The sequence below is a fragment of the Pteropus vampyrus genome, unplaced genomic scaffold (genome assembly GCF_000151845.1).
Source record: "Pteropus vampyrus isolate Shadow unplaced genomic scaffold, Pvam_2.0 Scaffold84, whole genome shotgun sequence".
Taxonomy (NCBI): domain Eukaryota; kingdom Metazoa; phylum Chordata; class Mammalia; order Chiroptera; family Pteropodidae; genus Pteropus; species Pteropus vampyrus.
The window spans coordinates 4,003,444-4,027,449 of NW_011888865.1; the positions used below are offsets into that span (position 1 = coordinate 4,003,444).

Consider the following 24,006-nt stretch of genomic DNA (forward strand, 5'->3'; position numbering starts at 1 on the left):
TTCTCAGAGTCTCCATTTCTTTACCTATAATGGGAATTATAATGCCTTTCTCACAATGTTGTTCATCTTTAAGTCATTCATCCATTCAAAAATATGTAATGAGTGGATATTACATACCAGGGTCTCTTTTAGGCATTTGGAGATACAGCTGTGACTATATTGGACACAGCTGATTCTGCTGAAGTTGGGGGAGGGGCAGATAATAAACAACAACAAAAAGAAAACACATGAGAATTTGAGATAATAATAAATGTTCTTAAGAAAATAAAGTAGTAATGTGGTAGAAAGGGTCTTGAGGGTTTGGTTTAGATTGAGTATGGCCTGGCATAGGTGTAGTGATATTGAGAAGACTACCTGAGAGATGTAAATAAAGACAGGCTGTATGCATTAAAAGGCAGATGCCATATCATATTTTTCCCTGGTATACCACATAAGACCTGGTTTGCGGCAGGTATTCCATATTTTTTTTTTAAATGAACATGGGCTTGGCTCCCATAAATGCTCTCTTCATGATTTTTCTTTCTATTCCTCTGAAAGCCAGTTTTCATGACCTGAAGCATTCAATTTACACTACATAAGCTAAACAAAATTTCAAGCATTCTGATATTACAGAACCTTTACTCCATAGTCACCATTCACCAACTATTTAAATATGATCCATCACAAACTAGGAACTATGCAAAATTTAAAAAAGAAAAAGACAAAGTCTGGCCAGAGAGACAAAATGTGTTCAATCAGAACTACAATAGAAGACAGTGCCTTAAAAGGTCCCTAAGTACGGTATGAAATGCTTTTAGTATGATGAGCCCCTTCAGGAGGGTTGAAGAGGTATGTTTTGAACTGAGTTAGGAAGATTTAAAAATGAAAATATAGGAGCAACTGCTTTTCGGTTTAAAATTAAATTCCCAGAAACTTTATTCAGTACTTCTCAAACATTACGATGCATCAGAATGCTTAAAACACAGATTAGTGACCTGTGCCCTCAGAGTTTCTGATTCACTGAGTCTGGGTTAGGGCACAAGAATGTGTGTTTCTGACAAGTTCTCAAGTGATTCTTCACATGAATGTTTCCAGGTATATCTCTCAAATAGTGATGCATGATGTACCCAGATGATATCAGTGCAGATAACGTCTCTGCTCTTTTATGGCTCATGAACAAAATAGAAGTAAGGGGTATGGATGTCTCTGTGTGTGTGTGTGTGTGTGTGTGTGTGTGTGTGTGTGTGTGTGTGTGTGTGTGTTTATTGTGTGAGTAGATGCAGAATATTGGAATCAAGTTGGAGAATGGTTCATGCTATACTACCAGGGATAAACGTTCTCCCTTTCATATCTCTCTGTTTCCTATTTCATACAACATGATCCCACCCACTCTTCCCCCTTCCAGTTCTCAGACTCATTCTACTTATCACAATATTAAAAAAGTAGACTGTTGCTATTAAATTGAGATTAAGAGCCACTGGTATCATGAGAAATTCTCCAGTCTCAAGGTAATACAGATTAATGTGTAACTCTAGTCCCAGACACATCTGGATGTTTTCTGGACCAGCCATACAGGCTTTATCAGTTTCTGGATGCTCTTTTACCTTAGGGTAGTTTCCTTAATAAATTTTAAAATATTAACTTTAAGCTTGTCCATCTCATACAAAGTGTCTTTCTTTTCACTCCCATGATACTCATTGAAACATTATACAAGTAAGGACTCAGGCAGCTAGACCTGCCATGCTAAAGATACTAAAAAGCGTGTGCTGAATGGGCTCCCAACTATGCCATCACCACTTTAAAACATACCCCAGCCTGTCTTTGACTTCAGAATTCTCATATCACAAATAATTATAATACTCTACCAATTAAGGAAGCATCCTATTTCAATGTTAAATTAATTTTTAATTTAATGGTTCCAAATAATAGAATTCTGGTTTTCAATTGACATAGACCTTACTAAACACAAAATACTAGCAGACATGTGCACTTATATCACCATATCACTTTTTTAGCTCAAAGCTCTCAAGATCAAAGTAACAAAAAAAAATTGTATTCTGTTCTAATATATTATATCAATGATATTGAAAAATCAGTGTGTTCTCCTTTATTCAGCTTTAATTGTTGTTTGTATAACTGGAAAGAACAAATTTAATAGCCTGGACTATAAGCTTGAAATTTACAAATCAAGCCTTATAACCTAATATTGAGCCCTAACACTCTGCTTATAAATTATCTTCTACATCTTGGCCCATTCCTGATTTATAGTAGATTCCTCAATAACCAGAACTGGCTGTTCTACAGATGACCATCTCAAATGACAAGAAATCAAATCAGTTCTACGTCATGATTAGGCAAGTCTTTCACCAAGAAAGGTTAATTTCTTCTTGATGTCTTTTTTTTTTTAGCTAGAAATCTATAAGATGTTGGCAAGAGAAACTGAAAGCTAAAAAACAACCAACTGTAGTGAAAATGTAATCTAGAAAGTCTTATTTATGTTATATAGACCTCCATCTTCCCTTTTACATCTTGTGATATAAGAATGTGTGAAATACTGGGATATGAGAAAAAGGAAAATGAACAATACTTTGTTTCTCTGAAAAATCACCATTTGCGTCCTTGACTGCCAGGGAAAAACTGAAGTTCTCTTCAAATGACAGCATTCTGACTGAATCTGTATTGTTGGCTGACAATGAACTGTGAGCTCAGTACCTGAGATGGACATGAACTTATGTTCAGAAGTTTCTGAGTGTGGCAACAAGAGACAAGTGTAGAAAGGAAAATGAAGACCAAATGCTGAATACTTCATCAACAGTGAAAATATGAGACAAAAGTAATGCAGAAGTAAAGAATGTAGAGTCAATAAAATTACAAAAGAGCAATGTGATAGCATCTGAATAATGATCTAGAAGTTATTTACACCTAAAAGATGCACCATACTTATTTGAAAAGGTGTCCATGATACATTGTTACTGTTGTTGGTTTTTTAAATTAAGTTATAAAAGGTGAACAGAACTGAATTTTTCTTAAAAATATTACTTAAAAACTATGGAGAAAGAAAGGGAAGGAGGAAAAGAAACTGATTTTGAAAACTTACAGAGAAAAGGTAGAAAATTACACATAAAACTGCCAACAGTTGCTACCTCCATGAGTGGAATTGGAGGGTCAGAGTTTCATAGCTACTTTTTATACTTCTGTAGCATTTGAATTTGGAGTACTGAATATAGCATGATGTAATGGAAAGAATTTTTAAAATTAGAAATGCCTAAAATAAAATTTTGTCTTAGTCACAATGTAATCTTATAAAATTATTTTCTTTGTACTTTAGTTTCCTTGGTTCCTATAAAATGACAATCATTATATCTGCATTACAAGTCAACAGGAGATCAAATGAGATCATACATATGAAAATACTATACACCTGATTGTCATTCAATGTGAGAGATCTGTCATTTCTCATAGTCTCAGCCCCTCTTGGAAGAAAGGAAGAGGAATACAGAAAGAATACATTCTTTCTTGCCCTGTGAATTGCATACAATTTTAAAAAAGAGAAACCCACAAGGTAGTATAGAAGGTCATCTAGGAAAATTAATTTTTATGACTATTTAAATTTTTTCTCACAATAGCTCATATACTTCAATATACTATTGAAGCTATGTGACATTAGTAGCCCATGTGACAAAATAGAAGTGTTGAAACAAAGAATGGCCAAGTGACTGTATATGGGACATCTATGTATTCAGAATTTTGACAAGTGCTATGAAAGACATCAAACAAATGTGTCATCCTTTACTACAAGAAGCTTCTACTCTCATTAATGATAACATCCATGTAACACCTTACTGCAACAGAATTTTTATTAGCTAATTTTTAACAATTCAAAAACCAGAATTAAACTACTATACTTTTTGGCTAATATCTCACATAACCAAAGTGTCTAGTGGCATTAAATAAACACATAATATAATGTTATGTACTAAAATTTAAAAGTGCCTCGGTATATCTCTAATGAAATTTTTTCTCATCGAAACGTTATGGGATTTATAACATAAACAAACCTAAGAAGTTAATGAGGGAAGAAAAGCTACAAATTATTTTATAGAAGCACTGTTAAAATGTTTTTTGGTTACTGTGTCAGTATAGTATTTTTTGACGAATAATTCAATGCCATGTGGAAATAATCAGTGACGTATAAGAAATTCAGATATGTTAACCCATACATACTTAGTGAGAAAGCTGACAAAAAACTCAAGTTTCCTTAATAATTAGTGATTTGTTCCTAAGAGTCTGACATAATTTGATAGCAGGTAATGTTCATAGTGAAGGGTAACTTTTCCCCCCCTGGGCATACATATTTCAAGTAAATATTTCAATAAATTTATATAATAGTTTTCTATTCTATCACAAACACTGACTTGAAATTATACCTGTTAAAATTTAAACACTTAGTTTTTTAAGTTTTATTTTGTTTCCATAACACCAGAAAACCTCTTCTTCTTGTTTTCTAAACGCCTTGTATTAAGGAGCCCCTACATCACTTAGTCAAAATTTCCTACTGAATTTTCTACAAAATTTACTTACTGAATAATCAGAGCAAGGTGGTTATCTGGGTAGCAAACATCAGCGAATGCTTACTTTCTGGACTAGAGGGTGGCTATGGGAATCGGGGTAGGAAGGCAACAAAGAGGACAACAAAAGTTATATAAATTATATTACATGACAGTTTTTACTCTCATTAAATTGTTATATAGAGCGTATTATTCTCATTTACTTGTTTTCTTTCTTCTTTCTAAAATAGAGACATTGCCTTTATTAAAAACTCCAAAACAGACAGACCATTAACAACACAGAAAGTATGAAAATCCAGCAACCAGAATTCATCTTTTTCTAAATAATACAAATAATATAATTACAATGGGTGCAATTATGGGACTGCTTATTGTTTGTGATTAGTTGACCCCAATACATTTTCTGAATGGCAAAATTAGAATATTTGGCTTTATTTCTAATTATTCTAGCCAATTCGTTTTTCAATAAAAATGTCTTCAGAATCACTGACCTTCATAAGAGTGCCCAAATGATTTTTTTGTATAATTTATTGTGTCTTTTTAGCCCAAATATTTGTGACAATACCAAAGTCTCAACATGTATTCATACTGGGGGTGTTTTCTCGAGTAAAAGGAGAAAAGGCAAGACAGGAATAATCACAGACCATGTGTTGTCTTTCTCAGGGAGCATTTTGACAAATACGATCTTTTCTTTAAACACTTTATGTCTCCATTTCTTCATCTGTTAAATGGCAACATAATTTTACCTAATTCATAACATTATTTTAGGATTAAATAAAATAGGAACATAGTTCCTGGAACATAGTAAGTACTCAGTATCAGCTATAGTAATGAGATAACACCACCACCAGTAATCTTGTACTTGAAGAACAACTATTTTAAAATATAAAACTAAGTCCCAAAGATGGGTTATGCAATGTTCCCAAGTTAGGATAAAATTGAGAATTTTAGATCCAGATTATCTGACTCCAAATCCTGTGCTCCTCTGCTGGACTATATTTCACCAAGGCCATAGGACATAAAAACAAAATCGCAAGTAAAATATTCCAATGATGTGGACAAACACTGTGAGGTTTGGGGGGAGTGGAAAATAGAGGAAAATAGTACAGGTGACCTTAACTTGCTCATGGAGAAAGTAAGATTCAATATGACTTCAAAAATAGATACAATATGCCTATCAGAGAAAAGGTGATTCAATGTAGATGAAGTTTAAAGATGGTCTCACAGGTGTACACATATGTCCAAACTCATCAAATCGCATAGTTCAAATATGTGCTGGTTTTTGTATATCATTATACCTCAATAAAGCTGTTTTTTTTTTAAGAGGACTATCATAAGACTTACAATAAGATTTATGTGTATGGCTAAGAGTAGAACTTACAAAGAAAAATTTTAAAATGATATACACTAATGATGAGGTCTAATAAAGATTTAATAACAACCTCACGCTTGATGCATGGTCACCATATATTTAAACCTTGAAAATTCTATTTTATAGTACCAAGACTTTATCTTGAAAGCAACTGGGATTTGGTTATCCATAGGCAGGGAGAAATGCAAAGTTTTGCTTCTTACACAAGCTTATAGTTAGATAAGTATATTTATATTATAGGATTTATAACAAAAATAAAAGATATCAAAATATTGTTTTATTTTTGTTGGAATATTAATGATTTTTTAAATTTTTTTCTCACTTTTTTCTTTTCCAAATGCCAAATGATATCTATGTATTACTTTCACATTTGGAGATTATACGTATGTTTTTAAATACATCACTTGCGCCCTCCTTATTTTCACTTAATAAATATAACAAGTTATTTTTAGAAATCACAGTGATGGAAGGAGAAAAATTCAAAGTGCAAATATAACCCAAGAAATTCCATTTGAATCAGCGACTGGGCCAAAAAAGAGTTGATTATAAAAACCAAATTAGTATTAATGGATATTTATTGACTCCCTAATTTGACTGCATATCATAAATAAGTACTTTATCTAGTTTTAAATGCTCACCTAATTTTCACAACAAATATTAACATAGGTATATCATTATTCTTATTTTCTATGACAGTTTCCTCATCTATAAAACTGAAATAATAATATTACTACTTCATAGGATTAATCTGAGTATTAAATGAATAAATTTATGTAAAAGTATTCAGAAAAGTGCCTGGAGACCTGGTGAATGCCCCATAACTGTTTCTATCATCATCATCAGCAGCAGCAGCAGCAGCATTAATCATTTACAATTGATAAAAAATTGAAATTTACAAAGGTTAACTAATTTGTTCAAATTCTAGTCTATTTAACCACAGAATACAAGCCCTCCAACTCAATGATAAAGGCAGTAAATAAATATTTCAATTATAATTAAAATATAACTGTGTATAAAAGTGTGTCCTTAAAATAAAAATTCTCTGAACGGTAAGTTTATTTTCCAATTATTGTCCTGACACGAGGAATTCTGTGGCCTTAGATAAGTTGCCTAAATTTCCTAGGCCTGAGTTTCTCTTTCCTAACAATAAAAAATTAGGGGGAAAAAACACACACACACACACAAAATAACAGCAGCTGAGATTTTTTGAACTATTATTGTGTGTTAGGTATACTAAATATATGATCACTACTACCATATGAGCCAACAATAGTGATAATCATGCCTATTCTGAAATGATATAATTGAGGTGTGGAAAACTTGCCTTGTATCTACAGACAATAGTGATAGGGCTGGGATTTGAATCTAGGTCCATCTAAATTTAATATCTGAGCTCTTTAACAATTACTCAGTGTTCCTATTGCTATAATTGTCAGGTCAATTCCAGATCTGACATTTTATCAATATTTATTAATTACTGATGGGACACGAACATGATATTGGAAAAGGAGTTCAACTTTCCCCCCCAGTCACATCTGGCAATCAAAATCACAGTTTTTATTGTGATGGAAACATCACTAATGAAAAATCTTTGATTAGCATTTAATTTTCATTGTACTATAGTTGGTATTTTGTAAAAACCTGGTCCAAGCATATAGCTCTTGGCACACAGTGAGTGTTCATTTAATATTTAATTAATTAATATATCAAGCAACTTTAGATTTCTAAAGTGCATTAACTGATTATTCAATTGACCATCATAACAAAACATTAGTACAGAGTGCAGATGCAGCCATCTGTCATCTTGCAAATGAGGATCTGTGTATTCAGAAAGGTTAAGTGAACAGCCCAAGGTCGTCCCAAAGTGGGAAACCAAATATGGTCTCCAGAGTAATTCCGAAATAAATGCTCTTTTCTCTGACCTCAAAACCAAATTCTTTGATGCTCTAACTGAATCAGAAGTGAAGTTTTCCATATTCAAGTTCGATCATTTCAGCATGAATTTCTGCTCTTTTTCAGAAATGGTAAAGATTTATTTCAGTTGTCTTTGCTTAGGAATTGTATACAATTTCTGAAAGTTCATTCATGGCCCTTTTAATATATTATATATTAAAAACTTAAGAGCTTATTTTTCTTCATGTTTCTAAATGATACTCTTTCTTCTTATTGATGGCACAAGTGTTATACTCTCTTCAGCCTCTTTAAGCCTTATAATCATATGCCATAATTTGCCATCTAATGACCAAGTGAAGATAAGAGCAAAGGCAAGTAATAGGTTTTGAGGCTAAGAGAGAAATTTCCTGCCAAACAAACCCAAATTACTATTCTCCATAGTTACAATATAGCATAGCCTCCTTTAAGGAAGGTACTTTTCAAATAAGTGAAACCAATTGAGAACCATTAATTCTACTGATTACTCAAAAGAACTTGAAACAGAAGGTTTAAAACTCAGAAAAGACTCAGGGAAAAGGGAGAAGGTTGAGATTTTCAAGAAAGGCAGATACCAAGAAACATCAAAATCAGAAATAGCTTTGAAATTATGAATAATTTCAATCAGTGTTAAATTTCTACCAGGAAAAATATAGTATGATTAGAAAGGATAAAAAGTATTTAAATTTTCCTAGATTTCCACATAAATAATTAAATAATTGGACGTGGTTCCATAGTAGCGGTTAGCACGTCTGCTTTACACACAGAAGGTCCTGGGTTCACACCCCAGTGGAGCCATGGTCCATGGTCTACAGTCATGCCACCCTGAACAAGCCTGATGTCTGATCTCAGAAGCTAAGCAGGGTCGGGCTTGGTTAGTACCTGGATGGGAGACCATCTAGGAAGACCAGGTGCTGTAGGCATAAATAATAATAATAATAATAATAATAATAACAAATAATTAGAAATTATCAGAGTTCTAACATTCATAAAAAGATGTGATCTCAGTTTTGTTAAACAAGCCAGATAATGTCTTAATTACTAGTGATTATGCATTTTATAGTTTATTGTTTGAGGTTGTCTGCTATATCTATTATATTTAATGAGAAAGTAAAGGGATTAACTTTACTTTCTCATTAAAAAAAATATATATTAATGGCACCTAGCTCAGACTTTCTATTTTGGATAGAACGATACTTATTAACTTCATATAGGATCAGGGGACATTGAATAGTATAAAACAAAAGCATAACTAGGTCACTTGTGTTCCACATGGCTCCCTTCAATCCCAGAATATTAAGCACTAGGCAAGTACAGAATCATATTGTGCTAAACAAAGTGACGATATGTTTGCTTTTTTGCTTTTTTTTCATTTTTACTTTCAACAGAGATATTCATCCCTATAATATTTTCTTATTAAAAAAAAAAAAACTTTAAACTCTCCATAATTTTCCAAATTATATTTAATAAAGACTTCTTTTTTTCAAGTAAGTTACTTAATATACTCATCCCTTGGCATGCTGGTGTTATCTATGAGTTTCTGCTTACACATAACCATATTCTTTCTATGAGGCTAAATTTTATATTAATATGAGACCATACCTCTGCAAAAAGTTATATGCTGGCAAGTGCTTCCATCTCACTTTTTTCATAATGTGTGCCACAGAGTCTAGTAAATAACATATTCCCAACAAATATTTTCAAATTAATGAATAAATTAATTCATTTGTTGTAACATCACATGGACCTCAAGCTCTTTTAGGTGTGCTTTTATAAACTTCTATTAAAATACGTTGAACTTCATCAAAATTTATTATTTATTTTGTGCAAAAAATTCTCTCAAATCATCAAAAATGTTGCTACCAGTTTTTAATTTTTTTATAACTTTATACAACTTGGCAAATTAAAGTACCTCCAAATTCCCAAATAATTTGAACTTTTTTGCATTTTATTAGTTATATGAGGGTTTACTGTTATAAATTGCATATAAGTACAAATCCATATAATTAAGATTGCCAGCTTTCTTCAGCATAATTATTTAATAAAACCTAGGTTTCAACATTAAGTCTAATGGAAATTAATGGTTTATATATTTTTAATTCTCTGAACAAAAAATGAGAACTAATTATGCCTGTGCAATAAAAACGAGTGTATTAATTTGGGAATTGAAAACAATCAAATTAAGCTTGATTACAAATAAAATAGCCAGATGGAGTGTTAAATTTTTTCGTGTCTTAACATATTTTTCTCTCTTTTCTCTATTTACTTCAATAAAACATATTAATTATCAGCTTCATTTGTAATTTGGTTTCTTTAATTCCATGAAATTGAAATTAAACTAACATGACACTTAACTATGTCTTACTTAACTTTCATATTTCTTCAGCTTATCTAAAGGATAAAAATCCATCATATGGCAATGCAATAACACATTCTTTTTAAAGAATAAATGGCTCTCTACTTTCATGAGGGAGACTCAAGGCTTTAAAACCCTAGCCCAAATCTGGTGGAAAGCAAACATAAGACTTTGAAAAGAAGTTATACAACCAAAAAAAATATATATGACAAGGATGTGTGAAGAAATTGTTAAAGATAGAATTCGTTCTGTTTTTAGAGTCCTTGAGAACAGGAACACAAACATCCTTTTTACTCTATATTATTTCTACTTTATTTTAGCTATGGGTAGACCTGACTTTCAGATAATAATAATATACTATTAATAGCACTCAAATTTATATCTTGATATCACTTCATAAATCATAAAAAAATTTAATAATTTCTGATAACACAATACTTGATAAAAATAGTTATAGTGTCACTGTTATTATTTGATCTTCAACAATTTGTAAGAAAGCATCACTTAGGTTTCAGACCAATCTAGCTATTATATATAATCTGTTTTATTTCCTAATGTCCATATTATTTCCTTTTGTTTTATACTCAGACCTATGGCATGCTTAAATGTGCTACAACTTAGCATCATTAACAAGTTGCAGTCACTGACTAGTGAAGGTTAGCATGTTCAATTTGAAATTTATAAAGTTATTTATCCATTGTGCCTTTTTTCACTACAAAAGATGCTTGTTACGAAAGTAAAAGAAAATTCAGAAGTCCTACACACACACACACACACACACACACACACACACACACACACAAGAGTGAAGATAACCATGTTAACAGCCCAGCATTGGGACTTTACAGACTTTGCTCCTTTTACTATTTCACATTGCCTCTCAACAATTGGAGGAGAAGCTGTAGGATTCAGTTAAAACTATGCCAACGCACTAAGCACCCTGTGTTATATTATATGATTGCAAACCTAACTTCCAAAAGGAAAATTGGAAAGAATCTAAAACTCACTACATTTATTGATCACGTTCCTAATTCTCTACCTCATTCAATAATTGATTTTAACTAAGCAAAAATAGAGTGAAACATTATATCTTTTTTTCCTTATATCCCAGATAAGGCAAGGGAAGTTCTTGGCAGACTAATTTAGGTCTTTATTGAGCACTTGCTGTATGCCAAATGTGATGCTAATTATTTTATATTTACATCTCACAACAGTCTTATGGGGGAGGTATTATTCTCTCAATGTGCTTATAAAGGAACTAAATAAAGTGACTGCTCCAAAGTCCTTTCACTAGCAAGAATATTAACCAGGATTTGCACTCAAACCTGCCTTGTCCATGCTACTACTTAAATAGAAATATTCCAAAGAGTCACCAAACTTAGATTTCTGAGATGTCTTTGAACGAGCTTTGTGACTTTCAAGTCACTACTCCACTGTGACTTATCCATTTCTACTTACCGATGGAACTACTTATACACCTGAGTGCTCGCTCATATCTAAACTCAATTTATTTTACTCAAGAATGGTATTTGGCCTAATCTTCACATTCGCAAAAGATCTCAAATTTAGACTTGACTATATATCAAATGAGAGTGTGCGTATAATTATTGGGAAACTCAGAAAAAAACTGAAAAGAGACTGTTACTTTATGTGTTTAAACTTGTGCCTTATTACACACCACATTACAGTGTAATGCACTAGGTTTGTTTTGTATCACCAAGAAATTCTTACGAACAGTATAAAAACATCACATTGTATTGTGTGTATGTGTTTGTGTGTATGTGTGTTGGAGGGAGTTAGACATGTTAATTTTTTCTATGTAAACTTTGAATACAAAAATTATAACTAATATACTTTGATATTTATTTTTTAATGTACTATATTGGGATATTAAAAAATAAAATGTCTTGATCTCTGATAAAAACTAGGACTGGAAATTGCCTCCAACAGCCTGGTCTAGGGTCCCCCCCACTGTCCCATATTGATGCTTATACCATTTATCAACAATATATTAATTATTTATATTTTGTTCGAAGTCTCTACCATTTCCCAACATCTGTGCTTTGGAATTCTTGCTTGTTTTTAATAATAAGGTTTAAACCTCACACATCCAAGAGACAGAAACCAAATGACATTATCATAAAAGAATAAACTTGTGTATGTGGATTATATTTCTCTGGCCAAAAAAAAAAAGAGCAAGAGAGAGAAAAGTAGAGTAAGTTGATTTTAAGCTATTTTGCTTTTAAATGGTAACTGAAAGTACACATATGTATGGCTGGCTATGTGCAACTAAAATAAAAATTTACAAAACAATATCTACTCTTACTATCATGTAAGACACTCTGATATCTATATTCTATTCTATCTTATTTTACTCTATATTAACTGCTGGTCTCAGCCCACTAAATAGGTTTTAGAAATAAAAGATTATGATGCACTTTTTGAAAAACACTGACTATACAATCTCATTCTTCTGAAAATGTGCATGTGTGTGTGTCTGTGTGCGTGTGCGTGTGCGTGTGAAAACTGATGCATAAAATCAATGCATCACTGGGGCATAATCTCTTGTTTCAAATTCCCTTAAAATGAACACATCTGACTATCACGCCTCTTGCCAAAAAGTCTCCTCAACATTTGGTTAAATTGAGAAGTCTTTCTGGAGTATTTGCAAATGTGCCAAAATGAAATTTCATAACTCCCAGTTCTGATGAATTCCAAAGAAGCCTTTCATACATAAGGCTGCAACATTTAACAATATGTCTTCCTGCTCTTAAAGAAATGTGTACCATACTGCTTCCTCCCATAATTGGCATCTGAAAGATGAAGAGTGGAGTCTACAATGGAGATGTAAATAGAAACAACCAGGTACAGTTTGTACTTATCATCAAACTCACAAAAGGTCTTCTGTGAGGTCAACTCGTTGCCACATGCTCCTCTTTAATTTATTTTCTTTTTACTGTAATTAATTCCTTCCATGAGAACATGGAAATGTGCTTTCAAAGCCAAATAAAAAGACACATGAAATATGCTCAAAAGATTTTCTCAGTGGGAAAACAAATAGTGTTTTCTTGTTTCCTAGGGAGGGGAAATGAATCAATAGGTGCACATTCGACATTTCCTTGAAGCCACAACTATCCCACTATAAAGGGAGTAAGTTTGGATTTAATTAAAAAGAGTTGGCCTTGGGTCCAAATCCTTGCTCCGCCCCTAACTAGCTGCAGTATTATGGGAGAAACACTTTCTCTTTTCATATCTACTCTCTAACCTATAAAATAGTTACATTAACAGACTGTATTCTGGAATAAGTTAATTAACAAATTAATGAATTTTTATAGTATATCTGACCATATTTTAACTCATGGAATAATAGAATCACAATTAAATTATATTTAATTGTCAATAATGGGAGTTATCAAAGAGGACAAGTAATACAACTCTCTTCCTCCCCCAACTAAGGATTTAAATTCATTTTCTCACAGCCCCTCCAAGTGGTTGTGCATTCCAGGGTTGTGCACAGAAGTGATAAAGAAATGACTATCTCCTGAGAGAGGCAATTCCTTCATTGAATGGTTCCGTTAATAAACAAAAATGTATTTTTTAAAAATTAAACTGTAATTTGTTACTCTGGTATTTCAGTAATGAGCTCTCTTTGTAATGCTCCTGTCCATATAAAGTGAATCAGCTCTTCTCCACCTGAATTTTCCAAATGCCTAAAAGTAGAAGTCAGGTCCCTGCCATGTCTTCTTGTCTTCTTTCTGCCAATTTTATTCTTTGAAGATATGGTTTTAAGTTTCAAAACTATTTTGGCCACTTTTTTTTGAATAGGCCATACTTGGTGGCATTCATTTCAAATGAGATGCCCAACATTTAATCCAGCCCATGTGTGGTCTGTGGAAGCATGAGAAGAACAAATGACAGAAGGTTAGTCTTGGAAGGGATCTCCAAGAACATCATTTCTAGCCCCTTTTCATCTGACAAATAAGTTGAAGTGACTTTCTCAGAGTCACATAACAAAAACTCCTAGCTCTGATGTCAATGGTATTTCTTAGAGTAAAACTAGTTCTTTTCATTGTATTTTTTTTCTATCTTGATGATATCATTAATGTAATTTTCATCTTATATCCACTTTCGAATTAATGGATAGTGGGAAGGCTATTACTCTTGACTAGACTTACTGAACAACCTACAAAATATAAAAATTTTCAGTAACTAAAGAAGAGTTGAGAAAGATATGGCAAATAAAAAAGAGAGAGAAGAAAGGAAAGGAAAAAATCTTTTCTCTAGAATTTTGTGGATCTTGTTCCTTGTTTTTTCTTATGTGCTTGCTTCTTGTGTATTGGGTAGAGCTTGCTTTGTAGGAATTGTTTTGCATTAGAACATAAGTACCTCAAACCATGCCCTCCCATTCCCCAGCTTTCCTCAATAAGATGCAACATCTGTTACTACTAAAATTTATAAACCTAGAAGCCAATAAGTTTATGGTGATTGAGACACTGAGTCACAAGATCAGCTCTTCAGTAAACAGAATGAATGGACTTTCTGAATATGCAAACTCTAAAACTTAGACAATAATGCCATCTCTGTAAGATCTGGAAGAAGAGAGACCAAGGAAAATCTCACAACTTGTGGAGCTCCCAACTGTAAAATGGATAAGTATTGAACACTTAATAGACATGCTCACTCAGAAGTTATCTTAATACTGAATGAAGCACTTGGAACTATAATTTAATTGGAACTATAGTATCCATACTTGCACATCACTCCAGGTATTTATTTGTGTGTGCATTGGAGGAGCAGTAGATTGACATTCTTTGAAATCAAAGTTCCTTCTAACATAGTTATCCTGGGCATGTAGTATTTGGGGAGAAATTCTGATATTTTTAGCAGTGAATAGATAGCAATAGTGCCCAAAAAAGTAGAAACAGGGATGTTATCTCAGACTCAAGTTTTTTCAAGGTGAGTCAGAGTCCAAGCCAGAACTTGTATTAAACAAACAAACAAAAACTGAAAACAGGGAAGTTTGGAAGATTTTGCCCTGGCCACAGCTTGGTATGTCAATAGATTCCATGTTTTTTAACCCCTAAGAGAGGCGATAATAACTCCCTTAGTGGCTATCAGCTAAGAGTCCATAGGCTATTCTATCTGGAAGAGAAGGTAAGAGGTAGCACCACTCAATACACTTCACAGGACTACCTGTATTTCTTCCACTATTAACAATGCAGTTTCTGACAGTGATATATGAAAATAAAAAAATTGCTTCTTTACTATTAGAGTTGCCATTATATCTCTCAAATTATGGATCTATGGTCTAATTTAGTAAAGAATCCACCCAAAAATCTTTGCATTTTCTGATGTTTATGTATTGTTGTGTCAGTGGTAACCAATATAATTATACAATTAATCCATAATTAAAAAGATTTATGGGATATAATGTTGTCAGAATTTTTATGAAGCAAAGAAAATATTTTTCATTTTTTTCGAAAATTTCAAAACCTTCATTTTGACCCACGCAAAGAAGCTCTTCATCAAATTTACAGGTAAACAACAAAGAGACCATGCTATTTCTCAAATTCGCTTTTAGAAATAAACTAATTTGTGGTCCCTGCTATTGTTTAAAGTAGGCATTAAAATTTTCAATAGATTGGCATCATTGAGATGAAGAGTAAAGGAATAAAGCAATGAAACAGAGAGGTAATACAATGGTAAAAAAAAAAAATTAAAAAAAGAACTTGAGTAATTATCTTCAACAATGATGTGGAAACAAAATTTTGGACAGGAATCTTGAGTTCTAAGACTCACCTCTGTGTATATTATATAAAAGTAAAGCCAAATTACTTGTCCTTACTTTCTCTGTTTTCTTTACTGTAAGGTAAAAGGGTTAGATTAAATGCTCTCCCAAGACCCTCTGTGTTAACAGTCTACAAATCTACCAAGAGTTTGTGTGTGTGAATTATCATTACCATCATCTCAAAATTCATCACAACTCTCAACACTACTTAAGCTCTTGAGAAATACAAGAAAACCCCTTTAAAAATACTCAGTAGGGCCCATTATGTATTTCTCGAGAAACACTAGAAAACCCCATTTAAAAATAATCAGTAGGGCCCATCTTTCCAAACTAAATTGTTATTTTGATATAATCACAATTAATAGGAAATGTGTGCTTGGAAAAGTGGTTTCCACTTTTTACAAGTTAAACTAACCACATAGACTATGAATAACATTGAAGGTTTTTAAACCTTTGATTGTCACATTTTAAAACAATTGATGAAAAACCATATCATGACCTAAAAATGATATAACATTACATTATGTAGGTTTCCCTGAAGACAATGCTTTAATGATATCACATTAGCAGTACAACTTATTGGTACACTTTTTTCTCCCAGAGCATCACTGACATGTTTTTTGACTAGAACAAATTAACATTCCATTATCATCAGGTGGAAATAATAAATTTAAAAACCTATGCAAACATAAAAAGGAGTGGGGCGTGAATCGCATTTTACAATTAATCAAGGGAGGCACTTTGGCACCTCATTTTTATAAAGAAGCAAAACTGTGAAAACTTACAAGTGCCTGCTATTTATCTACATGCTATATATTCATAAATAGTAAGATAGGTACTATTTGAATACAGTCAGCAAATAGTCTTTGAGCACCTATTATGTGCAAGGCACTGTGATAGGCCCTGGGGATGTACAGTGATGTTTCAACAAAGGCAGCAAAAATTGTGAAGTGTGAAAATCCTGTTAAGTCATCCACAAAGTACATATACTTGGTTTTATGTATAAAATGCAATCTGTAATTACTTTTCTCAATAAAATTAAGCTAGATCAAGGAGAAGCATGAAATAATGAAATGCAAGTGTATGACTATTTAAAGCATTCAGGCTTCAAGGGAATTATCAAATCTCTAGCTACAGAAGTATGAGTGAAGCATTTAAAATTTTCCTTCTTGCCCAAAGCATTTATTCCATTTCATTTTACACTTAAGTCACAAGAATGTCACTACACATTAATACATTTATTGTGTTTTAATTCTGAGGTTTAAACTTTATAGAAGTATCCTATCGAAGGGCGGGGTGGTCAGAGTTTAAAGTCATTGGGATGAACATGCTTATACTGGACTCTGTCTTGAAGGTATTTATTATTGCTCATAAATTTACGGTTAGTAAATTGGGCAATGTTTATGGTTTCATCTGGGCTTTATTATGTGACTGCAAATAACTGGGTCAGGAAGGCAGTTGTGTTGATATACATTGGGTACGCTGACACAATAGAGGACAAATGGTCTAAGATGGCCTCATTTGGAAAACTTCGGTGCTCTTATCCTTCACATGGTGATGACAGGGTTCCAAGACAGACAGACCAGGAAGAGAGTCCTCATTCACACCAAATTCTATTGACCAAAGCAGTCACAGGCTATTGCTGCATGAGAGTGGGAAGGAACTATCAAGTTACAAGCCAAGTGGATTATTAATGGAAGTCATCAAAGCCAAAGCAATCTTCTCTGCCACACCCATTAACAGGTGAGCACCCTTGATCCTGTCCAATAATGGGCATATGGAGCAAGGTTTACAAAAGTACTGATGCAAAGTATCCCTTAAATTTTCTTAGAGCACAGAGAGTGGCAACTGACGGACTCCTTTAAAAGGAGTAAAAGAATTTGGAGGTCATTGTATGTTTCTTCTATATAGCTGAAGAGCTAGTGTGGTCTACTTTTAAAAAAATAAATCTTTTTTCTTTTCTTGTTTTCATACTATGAATCTCCTTGTCTAGAACACCTAGGCACAATTTTTGCATAATACAGTAAGCCACAGTAAATACACAGTTCTATAGCCTAAAAAAACATAAATCAAGGAAATGGCAAGTGTAAGAGATTAACCTTGAAACTGAAACCCAAGTCTCTTTGTGCTCTCCTCTAGAATTCTGTGATAGCATGCAAGTACTCAAAAGAACATTTTGTGATAGCTGCCAAAAGGACTGAGTGACATAGTACTGCCATGTTTAAGTATAAAATAAATGGGCAATTTGAGGGATAAAGGTTTTCAGGGGTGTTTTTGTTTTTATTTTTGTTTTGAAAATGAGACATCTTTTCAGAGACCTCAATGCCTCATGTGAAAACATTTGGAAATGTCCATACTCTTCAAGAATATCAACTGAGCAAAGGACGATGATTATAAGGACATGTAAGTAAATTTGGGATACAAGAGCTGAGTGATCAAGGGCTAAAGAGAATTACTCCAATCCAACCAGAAAAGGGCTGAAGTAAGAACTGGCATTGTCATTTCATTGAAAACCTCACAGGGGCTTCCTTAAGGGCCAGGCAACAGAAAATCAGCCATCGCCTCAGGGAGCTCCCACAGTACCCAACAAAGCTGTATCTTCTAACACTCAATGACTTTTCCAATCCTGGAGGTGTTTCACCTTGTGGAACTTTCTATCCCACTGTTCCTATACTGATACACCACATAACCACATTATCCATATTCTTGCTTGTGATCAAAGCAATATAAATATTTCTTGACTCAACCATATAAAACAATAAGCCGAAGAGTATTTCTTCAAATTTTTGAATGTTCATATTCAAAATTTGTTCTCTCATGAATCCTGGTGGTATTCTCCAAACATTTTGCCAGACTTTGGCAACAAAATTTTTATTCATCTATTTTTTGGCAAAATAAAATAAATTTGGCAATAGAATATTTTGGCTTAGTTTTTGCCCACAAATAGAATGTTTTCTTTTAATTGTTATGTTTGCAATATGTAGTTTATGTTTATAATACACAACTTCAAATATTTACATGTAAAAGTTACACAAGTAAGTCTCTTTCATTCCACCCTGTCCCCTAACTGCTTAGTTTTCCCCAGAAGGAGCAACTGTTGTCAGCATTGTTGTTCTCTGAGAACAATTCCCTGGATATCTAATCAAATGGTTTTTATAAACTCCATTTTTTACAACAACCATATACACAGAACTTCACCTTGCTTTTTTTCACTTAAAATGATCTTGGAGATCATTATGATCTCGTTACCTATAGAATGCCTCATTAATTTTAATATCAATGAAATAATACATTATATGAATATGTCATGATTTATGTTATTGAATTAATATTAGTGTACATTTTGGTTTAAGAAAAAGATTTAAATTAGTAAGAGCCAATGGTCATGATGATGAGTTTCACTTTGAACGCAATCTTGGATTAGCCTCTCCCACACAGTGACCAACTCCTATGCGTTTGAAGCTAGAGAGGAGTTCCTAATAAAAGTTATGATTTTTTCTGAGACAAACCAAAACATAACTTTATTCTTGTTTTTTTGCAAACATATTTTTTGACTTTCTCATCTCTCGTATATTCTGATGCCCTTGACTGGAAATCCATCCGTTCTCAATTTTCATCAATTGTCAGTATTCTTTTTGTTAAAGTTCAACTGTTGGATTCTGTTTCCTTCTCTAAGATTTTCACCATGGCTCTCATCACCACAGAGCAGGATGTGATTTTTTTTTTTTCATTCATCTTACTTTAGAGATATATTTGCAACTCTGTGTCACCTTGAATTATGGTTATATAAGTATTCATGTATGCTTCATCTCCTTTGCCAGATTGCATGCCCATTGAGGGTAGTGATGTCTACAACATAGGGCTGTCCTTCACTGGACTACCCAAGGGTCTTTCATCTGTTTGTGCTTAGTTAATATGTAGTGCATAAATATGTTCTATGGGTGTGGATTCATTGGATTTGGCTGAAATATATTTGGACATTGAACTAGAAGTTAGTAGCTATGAACCCTACTCCTCACTCTGAAATCACTATTAGATATTTATTGGATGAATTACTCAAACTCTTAAAACACTTGTATTTTAAAAATGGGAATACAATATCTGGATTATCTATATAACTGCTTGTGAGAATCAAATGAAATAGTGGTTTTATAAGAAAAATTTCAGAATTTGAAAAAAATTGAAAGGTCTCCTGCTCTAATCACCTATCCATCACTCGAAATCTTTATATATCAACATCTCTGTAAGTAAACTATAAACTTATATATGACAATTTCCAAAGGCATAGAAATCTCAACCCGATATAGAATTCCATTTTATGTTTGTGAAACTATGAGTATCATAAGAGTGGCCACACAGTAAAATTCACATTATGATTCTCAGTAATGAAAAGTTCGTTATACTTAATTCGTGACTGGCTTCCAATCTCTGAAGTAGGCTTACTCTGATCATTTCATTAATTTCTCAGTAACTCGACTTCATATTGTACAGGATTAGGTTGCTTGGATAACATTGGTAATGTTATTACAGGCTTTTTAAATTTGGACTAATTCTCACAATGATTCAATGAGCTATAAAAAGTATTTTGAACCTTTTTTGGTATTCTACAGTGCATAGCATATGCAGTATGTTGTACTAGAAAGAATGTTGTATAATGAGTGAGTCTTACCATTTGAGTTCCTTAAATTCTATAGGTAAAACCAAACCTATACCAAACAGCCTTGGTAGGGAACTAAGGAATAGTGTATACAAAAGCATTTATTTACAAAGCACAATGAACAATAAAAAGGGCTAATATTATTAACTGTTATAAAACTTCGGTCATATTTTCCTTCCTCACTTTTTTGAGCATAAAAAAGCAATACATTTCAAAGTAAACTAATGCTGAATTATTAAAACTTACACGTCCTATACAAGGATAAAATTAATTTATATGTATCTCCACTTTGGATTTAACTATACACTCTACTGAAAAATAATTGAGTTATAAGACAAAGCTGTTTGCTAATTTTCTACTTCGGGGTACCTGGGCCAGAACTGCTACCTTCGCTCCTTATATTTATATGTACCTCTCTTTAACTATCAGAAATAAAAGACTGTTGGATCAACTTCAAAACGTTAAAAATGGAAGGTGTTCCATGAAGATCTAGAAAACTTAAAAATCTCTAACATGATTATAGCAGAAGTACAAGCAATATAATATATAATCCCCCCCCCAAATCCATTTTGCCAAACAATGGTTACATAAACACTCATATTAGCTTAAAGCTACGTCACTCTAGACTTATGTCATCCAGTCCCTTTTTTTCTTAATGGTATAATAGAGCAACTCAAAAGATCCCAAATCAGTATACTTAGCCTCCCCAAATCTGAAATTTTAACTTGGAAGCTGTCAAATACATAATAAAACATACTCAGTAGATGTAAAGGAAACATACCTTCTGTGTGCACAGCTGACACATAGGTCCAGTTATATCTCTTCACTATGTCCACCATGGCCCGCGCTTGCTGGGCATCTGAAGGCACAACCCTCATGAAATACTTGAACAGAGTTTTGTCGCTCAGATCCATGCTTGTTGCTGAATAAGCAATCTGAGGTATGTTAAAAAGCTGGAGTAAGTTCTGGACCTGAATGGCTACAGAACTGGAGCCAGGCCCAATGACCCCTACTATGGGCTTCTTGGAGCGAAAAGAAGAGGAAGAGCCATCCACACAGCGCACCAAACCTTCTTCTTCTTCCGAAGAAATGAGGGAGTCCCTTATGAACTCAATACTCTGTTCTAGGGCCACAGCCGAATGCCAGCAGGAATCCCTTATCTCACAGCCCAGTGTGATGTTGGGCAAAAGCGTGGGATCTGAGTTGATCCTTTCCAGGGTGTGCAGCATGGCCTCCACTCTCTGAATGCCATACTGTTCACGAACGGCCCCACACTTCCTCTCATGAACTTTGTCCACGGTGGGCTGGTGGTGGACAGAAAAGAGAGCTCCAATAATGATGTCACCCGGCATGTGAGCCACCACCCTCCTCTCGCTGGACTGTGCACTCCCACGGACATCTTCTTTCAAAAGCAGGACTGACAGGATCAACAGAAGGACCATTTTAGGAAAGGAGTTCAAGCTAATAAAGATAGCATGGTTGGGAAAATTTAGGAGCGTTCTGACAGACAGAATCAAACAATGTCTTCTGTTGAGTGGCAAACCAAGAAATTAGCCAGTAATTTAGAAGTGTTCTCTAAAGGACCATCATGTCCCCAGGTACCATTTAGTTAGATGCATCCATGTGATCATGATCTTCAAAACCTGGAAATAAAAAACAGCATAGGTATTTAATAACATAAGTGCAACTAATTGGGGAAGCTCTCATGGTCTGTGCTAGTAGAGAAAGAAGGATTTTAATGATGAAGATAACCTGAAAAAAAGACTCAAAAAATCTTTCTGAATACCCTTTGTCTACCTCCTCTGTGATTTTGTGATGTGCCGAGGCAGCTGACATAGCTTCATGATCCTACTTTGCTTAGATTAATATTTTTTTCATTTGTTCATCTGGGATACACAAAAACCAAATCTTATGTGCAGCAGGCTGAACCATACTCTCATGTGGAGGTGAGAGAAAGCATCCTAAAAGCAAAACTATGCAATAAACAGAAAATCTTAGGAAACATGCACCCCAAAATACTAAATATTGGTGACCTCTAGGTGATAGCATTTTTTTTAGAAATGCTTTTTATTTCTTTCCAAATTTTCATCATTGAGCATATATTAATTATTTGATTACAAAAATAAAGTTACTTTTAAAAAAAGCCTGCATACCCCCTTCTTTGTCAAATGCCATGTAAAGCTAGTTAATAATTTGCCCAATAAATAAGTGTTGTGTCTAGTTTCCATATAAGATAGAAGAAAGACAAGTGTGACCACATGGCTATTACCAAGTTAAGTGAACTCTAGGAGGAAGAAAAAGGTTGGGATATTACAGAGTAAAATGCCACCCAAATAGGCAGCAAGAATAGTGACCCAGGAACCATTTTGTGGAGAAAAGAATATTCAGGTTCAAATTCCAGTTCTGCTATTAAGAAATATTAGGAAATTGTTTAACCTCTCAGTACCAGAATTTTCTCATCTGAGAAATGAGGATAATATGTGCTAGGCTGTCTTTATGGTGATCAACATAAGATATCAACTATGCAAATATTTTGTATACTGACAAGGGCTATATATATTCAAGACATGACCTTTTCCATTATTAAATTTCCAAGGGCATTCTGTGACTCGGTGGTGAGAAACAGAAAATTCTCTGGCAAACTACTTGGTCCTCCAGAGTCTTCGAAGTAATTACAGAGTCTTGTAATAAAATTCACAGTAATCAGTCCTTTCTCTCTGATCCAGGGGGAAAAATTTCCACATCAAGAAGACTCAGAGAGCTGTAAAGATGCATGCTTGGAATTATCCTTCCAAATAGAAACTTAGCATAGCTATGAATATAGTCATTATTTCAGTTTAAACTCCTGGAAAAAAAGAAAAATTTTTCCCGAGTTGCCTACTGCAAATTCTAGCATAATTTCTAAAAAGAAACTAACAAATTAGTGACTTGGGTTATTAAAAAGATTGTATAAGAGACTTAGTTTGTATGTTATTGTTTCTGCCAGCCAAGGTTTTCAAATTGTTTTAAAGCGTCGAACTCCTGAAGCACCACCTTTCAAAAACAGATGATGTTTCTTCAGGAATTTAAGCAATTATAATGCTTCTTCAAGAACACTAATGGTTTTCAAAACTCATCAGACCTGCAAAAATTTTAGTACAGACACAAAATGAATATAACTTGAATCACATTTCTATTCACTCTCACCCTCATTTACATCCTTTCCTCTACCATTTCCTATGGCAACAGAGAAAGGCTTCCTCTGTATAGTGCCAAACAAGAGTGAAAAGAAAAGAGAAAAGAAAAGAAAAGAAAAGAAAAGAAAAGAAAAGAAAAGAAAAGAAAAGAAAAGAGAAGAGAAGAGAAGAGAAGAGAAGA

The 24,006-nt window shown here is 33.5% G+C and overlaps 1 protein-coding gene and 1 pseudogene across 1 annotated transcript in view; one reads left to right on the forward strand and one right to left on the reverse strand.

The window, feature by feature from the left end:
* Positions 1 to 24,006, reverse strand: part of GRM5 (glutamate metabotropic receptor 5) — a 418,657-nt gene that overhangs the window by 382,188 nt on the left and 12,463 nt on the right. Inside the window, exon 2 of the mRNA XM_011363299.1 lies at positions 21,431 to 22,292. Within this exon, the coding sequence (XP_011361601.1) occupies positions 21,431 to 22,091 (661 nt within the window). The 5' untranslated portion in view covers positions 22,092 to 22,292. The remainder of the gene's footprint in view (positions 1 to 21,430; positions 22,293 to 24,006) is intronic.
* Positions 8,656 to 8,771, forward strand: LOC111741990 (annotated as a pseudogene).